Source organism: Gossypium hirsutum, chromosome A12, assembly GCF_007990345.1.
Source record: "Gossypium hirsutum isolate 1008001.06 chromosome A12, Gossypium_hirsutum_v2.1, whole genome shotgun sequence".
Taxonomy (NCBI): Eukaryota; Viridiplantae; Streptophyta; class Magnoliopsida; order Malvales; family Malvaceae; genus Gossypium; species Gossypium hirsutum.
The window spans coordinates 79,350,156-79,357,759 of record NC_053435.1 but is presented as its reverse complement, the minus strand read 5'-3'; the positions used below and the strand labels follow the sequence as shown (position 1 = coordinate 79,357,759).

The window sequence follows — 7,604 nt, the reverse complement described above, 5'->3', positions numbered from 1 at the left end:
TTTTATTTTATTTTTCCCATTTTCGAATTTTGGCTTTTCTTTTCCAAATTCTGCCATCTATTCTTCTTCCTTTCCCCCTTGCCGAAATTCCTTTGAATTCTCATTTTCTTCTTCTTCGTTTTTCCTAATCCTTTTGTTCTCTTTATTTTTGCAACACTGATTAGCACTCGCATGGGTTCGATAAGTTTCTCTCTCTCTTTTTTGTCATAGAATCCTTATCAATTGATTAGTAATGTTATTCTCCAATTACTGGCGTAGGGGGGCTCTGAGTAGTGAATCTCGTATTTCTTATTTTAACGGTGTCAACAGAGGGTTTTGTCGGTGGTAAGTCGAGTTACGGTAGTTAAGCTATTGTCAAAAATTTGTTAATAAGACTGCTAAATTGGTGTTGCATGATTCTTTATTAGGTTTGCTAAATTGGTGTTGCATGATTCTTTATTAGGTTTTCGGGCCTTGGAAGTGGTTTTGTAGCAAAATTGTAACAGGTGTGTACCCGAAAATACAGGAAACAAAAATTAGCGAAAGTTGAAAAATAAAATTGTCGACGCCACACTGGCGTGTGGACACTCGTGTGGTAGGCCGTGGGGCAGTACACAGCCGTGTGATGGCCGAGCAAGGCCGCGTGTGATATACAGTCTCGACCTTTTGGGCCGTGTGGGCCACACGGGCGTATGAGATTCTGGACCAGACCTTGTGATCTGCACGGCCAAGGTCAATTTGGGCCGTGTGGGCCACATGGGCGTGTAGGCCCACACGGGTAGGCCACATGGGCGTGTGAGCCTATTTTTCTAAAATGATCTATAAGGTTGTACGGGTCGCCTAAGTCGACTGTGGACCTATTGTAGGGTCGGTAAGCGCCACCTAGACCCCTCATTGAGTATTCTGACTGTCTGATTTCTATAACGAGCATGAACTGCGATATCTGAACTGAATGTGTGATCTAATAAATTGCATATTAGCATGTCATTTTTGCATGTTACATTGTATCAGGGTTGGGATTATGTTATATAGAGGAAGTATTCTGAAAGGCTTTTAAGCTTGTTATCTGGCAGTTCAGTTGTAATTATTTGATTATGTGCCGCATTTCAGTACAATATGGTGTATAGGGATAGGTGGGTCGATTTTATCTCCACATGGTGTGTAGGGTTGGACGGATATGGTGTATAGAGGCTGAAGGGTAGGATTTTGGTATTCTATCTACATACTGTATCTAACATGGCTAAGGCCCTAAGTTGTATCTGATTCTGTATCTGATGGACTAAGGCCCTAACTGATTCTGGAAAGGGTTCCGGCCCTAGACCGTTTATTTATGACACCTAATGTGTATTCTGTATGTGTGATTTTTGTGGGCATTACACATTGAGTTTGTGAAAACTCACTCATTTTCTGTTTAACCTGTGTAGGTAATCCCCGGACTTGAGGGATAAGTGCAGTGGAGGACTCGACAGTGGCCACACGTAAAATCTAAGATTGATTTTCGCTGCTTTTCTAATTTGGTTATTTATTTGAGGTTTATGATGTAATTTTTGGACTTGGACTTTTGGGTTCAAATTGGCTTTTAAACTGTTGATGATTTATTTTTGACAAGCATGATAAAAACTAAGGTTTTTCCTAAAAACTAAGATTTTTCCTAAAAACTAAGGTTTTTGGAGATGGTATCAGTTTTTCTTAAGTGCTCTGGTTTCAAAAAGCTCGCACATAAAAGATGCGTTTAAGGCAAACCAATTGGTACACATTTTTCCTGGACTAAATAAAAAGGTAATAACTGGAACAGTTTTATTTGACAACTCATTTTTAAACACTCTCCATGTGACATTGCCAGATTCAACCATAACGTCTAGGCCGGGTTTGGGTTGTTACAGAAATAGTTAATATGGTTTCATTTCACTTTTCAATACAACTAATGTCTCAATTTTATAAATACACAATATCATATATATTCAATTCAATATTCATAATCAATATATTTCATCATATACAAAATCAATTCATTTTATTTCAATTATGAATTTAATTCAATCCCAAAGTACCAAAGTATCCACCTCAAATGCTTATCATATGCAAACAATTATATATACAACAATCTAATATTTAATTCGAATTATATAAACATAAACCGTATATTCCAAGTTACTTGGCTCGACCTTGTCTTTCCCTTTCTTACTTGAGGATTCCAGGACAACGTTCACTATGAAATAAAATAATTACAATAGATTAATATTACACAACAAAATTAACAATAATTTCAATTTTTATAACATATTTTGCTAAATTCTCAATTGAGTCCCTAAACCGAGACTAATTTTAATCTTCATATTTAATCTCAAATTTTTATATTAATTTCACTCTAAGCTAAATTTAACTCCCTATTTTCGATTCTACCCCTTAATTTTAATTTTTTCTCAATTTAGCCCATATTGCTCAAAATCAACAATTAATTCTACAATTTGATCCTTTTTCACTTCTAACTTAAAAATCTATCAATTTAACCCCTAGTATTTAAACTATTCATAACAACATTTAAAACCTTAAGCAATACTAAAAATTACAATATGAGTCAGATAGCTCTAAGTACCAAGATTCAAAAAACATAAAAATTACAAGAAAATAGACTAAAAATTGAAGGTGAAAAGTTAAAATTTCCTAACTTTGCCGTTGGTCTCTCCTTCTTTCTCTCTTTCTTTTCTTTTTTGTTTCTTTTCTAATTTGTTTGCATGTTTTCCCACTTTCTTTCTTTTTAATTTGTTTTTATTTTTAATAATTATTATATAATATACATATACATTAAGTTTTATAATATATATTTATTCATTATAGCATATATATATAATAGTTAACATATATATATTTACATATTTATCATTAATGCCGTCCACTTTAAAAGAACAAAAGTGTAATTTCTACTTTAGTCCCTTTTAGTTTATTTTAATCTATAATTCAACTTTTAATTTTAACGCGATTTAGTCCTTAAGGCTTAATAACTCCTGATTCATGATTATTACCTATCCAAAGTTTAATCGCTACTAGACTAACTTCGTAAATATTTGTTAAAAATATTTATGAGTCCGACTCATAGGAACGGAGTCCCAGAAATATGCTTTCCAACACCCCTAACTATCAGGTCATTACACTCACATATATATTCCCAATCATACCGATCTTCAAGCACAACCTCAAATGCGACAAACTTGTTTTAGACAACAACCTAAAAATATTGATTCTTACCCTTTTCGACCTCAGGTTGTAATTTTTAACCCAACCTGAACATGGTGATCATTAATGTTGATAAAAAGGAAAAAGTTTAATCTACTAAGTCTTTTTCATTTTTTCCCTTAAACTATTTTATTTATAAAATCGTTGTTTTAATAAATAAATGTTATGTTAGAAAATAATAAAAATAAAATTTCATTTATTTATAAATATTTTTATAATTTTGTATGTACTTTTATAAAATTTTATTTATTTTTATCGAAAAAAATCTTTAAATAATTTTTTTATTTGTAACGATTTTAAAAAAAAATTATTTTTGAATGTTAAAGAATCATGACTAAATTGATAAAGTTGATAGTTAAATTTATTGAAAAAATTGGAGGGCTAAATATAGTATTATGCGAATGAAAAATGGCAATGTCAGCATTCCATTAGTGATTTAATAAATATTAAAATTTGAAAAGATTAATGACTAAAATAAAAAATTTTAAACTTTAAGTGACGAAAACAAAAACATGCTGATAGTTAGTGAGTATAATCAAGCAATTTTGGCACTGACAACCTGCTGAGGTGAAAATGGAACATCTCATCTCTCCTTTCTCTAAATAATACTATCTGTTAATGTCGTTCTTCAATCATTCCGGATCTAATCAAATCATCCACAATCTCAAAAGCTTGTTACTTTGAGCTTTGATTCTACTACTAGTTCGTGTTAATTGTAAAAATTCATCAAATCTCACTCTTTTAAAGTACTTCTTGTTTGGGGGTAAGAAAATTTAACTCGAATTTTACTGTTTGCAGGATGTAATTGAATTTCACCATGTTCGAAAGTCATCATCTTCGAAAACCCACTGGAAAATCTGCTTTTTCCGGCCTCGGTAAGTTCAAAATTCAACCCTTTTCATCTTTTTCTTTAATGGGTTTAACCTTTTATTTGAATTTATCCAAAAAAAATTGTAACTTTTTTTTGTAGGGGCTGGTGAACCGGGTAATAGCGGTCAAGAAAGTTATGTTTTTCCCATGGTGTTGGGTGATATGAAAGGTACTACTAATTCACTTACCCACACAGCAGCAGCTATGATGCCTTCTCCCATTTTTATATGGAGATTTCAGGTTTGTTGAATTCCACAATTTGGTACATGAAATTTGATTTGGTACAATTATACATATAAAAGATGACTTGCGGTTCATATGTATACATAAAACTTTGATTTTGATTCAATTGTATACATTTTATTTCATATTGGATTAATATTGTGTATCAACTTAAAATAGTGCTAATTCGTTAAAGTTGTTAGTAATTTGTGAAACTTGAATCAAACCATTTGGTTTTGATATTTATTCCAAAAAGAAAAATGATGAACTTTTTTAGAACTGGCATTGAATTTTCAGGTAACATTGTTCTTAGTCTGGGGTTTCAGTTGTTGCAAGGTTAGTAATTAGTATTATACAATTTAGCTACGATGCCGTTGATGATAGTGCAAATTTGTGAAAATGTTTCTTGTGTTGAATTAGATTGGATGGGATTCGGTTATGAGAATGAACTCAGACCTGCGAGACTTGTTCTTGTACGAGGCATTCTTATATTATAATCCTCTCCTTCTTGTGGTTAGTTAAAATGACTCCCCGAGTTTGTTTCGTCGATGTTTGACGTTTGTTGAATCTTACTTCTCGATGTTGCAATTTTGTAGACAATGATGGTTTGGTTATGGGGAGTGTGTTTATGGGTCTTCTCACAAAGTACTATTAGTTATGTAAAAATATTCGATATCGATCAAAACCATCTTGCTCACAGAGAAATCTGGAAGGTACGTCCTTAAATCGTAGTGCCACTGCCAAAAATGTGTTCAGTTTCTAATTCCCGGTTCTATGTTTCGATATATGCAGTGTAGCACATGGTTGACAATTATAGTACCGACTAGTATGACAGCATACCTTTATCTTTACTCCCATGGAGAAGTATCATTAGCTGCATCACAACCAGTGTAATATCTACCCTTTTTTTCACGGCATTACATATAATGAATTTCTGCATATATACGAATCCGTATATGATTTTTTCTTTTTGGTTAATACAAATTGCAGGTGATCCTGTATATCGCTTTTGCTTTAGTTTTGGTATTCCCTTTCGATATTTTTTATTTGTCTTCTCGTTACTTCTTCCTGAAAACACTATGGCGGATAGCATTTCCACTGCAGGCAAGTTTCTAGTGTAGTTTTATTTCCTTCATACGTACACGAGCTAGCAAGCTGTATTTCTGGGGACCTTTTTTTTTTTTTCATGTTCGCTGTATTTTGTCTTTACTCTCAGTGGCTGACATGCATTCTCGTATTTTACTTGTTTAATTTTTGTATAACAGCCAATTTCATTTCCCGACTTCTTCTTGGCTGATATTCTAACTTCCATGGCCAAGGTATGCACCTATGACCTCGTTTTAAGGCAAGCAACTTGTTTCATTTCTTGTAATTATTAGATTGCATGTCATCTTACCAGATTTCTTGATTTGTCATGCACGCTCGTAATCTATATTATGTGAAGGTATTTTCAGATTTGGAGCGTTCAGTCTGTAGAATGCTTCATAACCAGGTAAGTCAATTACGACTGGTCGAACCAAGTGCTTAATGTTTTGTCTGTAATGCCTCGTAATATTGCTATTGAATTGCTTGGACGAGGTCGAATTAAACCCGTGCTTGTTGATCTTCTTAGATGAATAAATGAGGTTTGTCTTGCCATGTAGGTTGCGACAATTGCATGGTTTGAAGCAGACTCAATTTGCGGTAGTCACTCAGTAGCTATTCCATTAATGCTTGTTATACCTTATATTTGGCGGCTAATGCAATGTCTGCGGCAGTACAAAGACACAAAAGAAAAGACAACCCTTTTCAACGGTAATACGTAGGGGTCCTCGATGTTTACTATTTTCTTATTAATTTACATTTAGTCAGCCATTGATATGAAAATGTGAACCGGAAAGCTGTACAATGTTAAACACGCCCTTTTAACTTTGTTAGTGCTTCAGTTTGCTGGTTCACACTCGGCTTATCTCATATTTTAACCCAATTTGCATGTGGTTTTCAGCTTTAAAATATTCGACAGCAGTCCCCGTGATTTTTCTTTCAGCCCTTAAATATCATGTCTTACCTGATAGGTGGACATATGTTTATCATCCCCTCTGGCTTATCTCAAGTTTTGTTAACTCACTCTACTCATTTTACTGGGACGTAACTCGTGATTGGGACCTTAGGTAGGATGAAATATCTGTTCCTGACACATGCACTTTTATATAACTTTTGTTTGTGAGATCACTTTGGCATTTCTTGCATCTAATTTCGGTTTATTTCGAATTTGATACGTGGAGCTACACGTTGCCATAATGATCAACTTAAATCATGCATGCATTGCTTTTTCTCAGTGTCTTCACTAGGATTTTCAAGTTCAACAAGCCAACTTGGTGGTCCGATCTGTTATACGGGCAAAAATGGGTAAAGATTTACGTGCCATTAATTATTCTTCCAATTCCGCTATGTCGTATCAGTAGCTAAGCTCACATGCATAACTGCCTTTTTCGTTCACTCGTTAGGTTTATTATTGGGTTATCGGAAGCAACTTGATTTTACGATGTACGTGGACGTACAAATTATCTGCTCATCTCCGCCATAACTACTTAACCGTGTTCACCATTACTGCCTTAGAGATGCTCAGAAGGTTCCAATGGATATTCTTTCTAGTTGAAAACGAGTGGAATAAAATTTCCAAGTCCAGCATTCAACTTCCCATGACCGACATCCCGAACGAGGACGAAAAGTTAGTAGACTCGTCCGATCACACTGTATAGATTATAACAAGTCTCCGACTGTAAGTAGAGCATCAAAATTGAATTCATTCTTTAATATATTACATATTGTTTCAGCCCAAAAGCAGTTGTTCCATTTTGGTTGCCCCTTTTGATGATATTTTCGTATCTTGCAGTTTGGTATTTTGATTTGTAAACGCGGCTTAGATGTATAATGTCACAATAACATAACATTATTCATATTTGAGATTTACAACTTGCTTCAATTTCATATCATGTTTTAAAATTTTAGGGTCTCAGGTTTTTTGGAATTTGATTCAATTTATTGTTTCGTGTTGAATCATTTTAGGGTAATTGAACTGAGTCGAACTTGAATAATGACAAGCTCGAGCTCAAATTGAAATTCAGTTTGAACTCGTTCGAATATTAACTTATAAGCTCGAGTTTAGCTTAAGCTCGTTCATACTCAATATGTTCGAGCAAGTTCATTTGTATTCAAGCTTGAACTCGTTCATACTTAAGCTCTTTTTACATAATAGAGATAAAAAAAAACCTAATCTCATAACATAAAAATAGATAAAAGTACTATGGAAGTCTTTG

General features: G+C 33.7%; 1 protein-coding gene across 5 annotated transcripts; it reads left to right on the top strand.

The window, feature by feature from the left end:
• The first annotated feature begins 3,717 nt into the window (after positions 1–3,717).
• On the top strand, positions 3,718–7,270 carry LOC107923619 (SPX and EXS domain-containing protein 1). 5 transcript variants are annotated; one of them, XM_041082767.1, is made up of 14 exons: positions 3,718–3,780; positions 4,012–4,088; positions 4,184–4,323; positions 4,603–4,641; positions 4,726–4,818; positions 4,902–5,018; positions 5,098–5,193; positions 5,296–5,409; positions 5,571–5,624; positions 5,750–5,797; positions 5,949–6,099; positions 6,290–6,455; positions 6,624–6,693; positions 6,792–7,270. In XM_041082767.1, exons 2-14 carry the CDS (start codon positions 4,031–4,033, stop codon positions 7,044–7,046), a joined length of 1,401 nt encoding a protein of 466 aa, XP_040938701.1. In that variant the 5' UTR covers positions 3,718–3,780; positions 4,012–4,030; the 3' UTR covers positions 7,047–7,270. The 5 variants fall into 5 exon arrangements, with proteins under 5 accessions (XP_040938701.1, XP_040938702.1, XP_040938703.1 ...); XM_041082768.1 differs by having other exon boundaries at positions 3,751–3,928; XM_041082769.1 differs by lacking the exon at positions 4,726–4,818 and having other exon boundaries at positions 3,759–3,928.
• Positions 7,271–7,604: the final 334 nt, after the last annotated feature.

What these genes read in the sequence shown, in the direction of transcription:
- LOC107923619 (XM_041082767.1), top strand. Translation starts at nt 4,031, where the DNA reads ATGTTCGAAAGTCATCATCTTCGAAAACCCACTGGAAAATCTGCTTTT. An exon ending in GGATAGCATTTCCACTGCAG is followed by an intron (nt 5,410 to 5,570) that starts GCAAGTTTCTAG and finishes TTTGTATAACAG; the next exon opens with CCAATTTCATTTCCCGACTT. An exon ending in AAAGACAACCCTTTTCAACG is followed by an intron (nt 6,100 to 6,289) that starts GTAATACGTAGG and finishes TGTGGTTTTCAG; the next exon opens with CTTTAAAATATTCGACAGCA.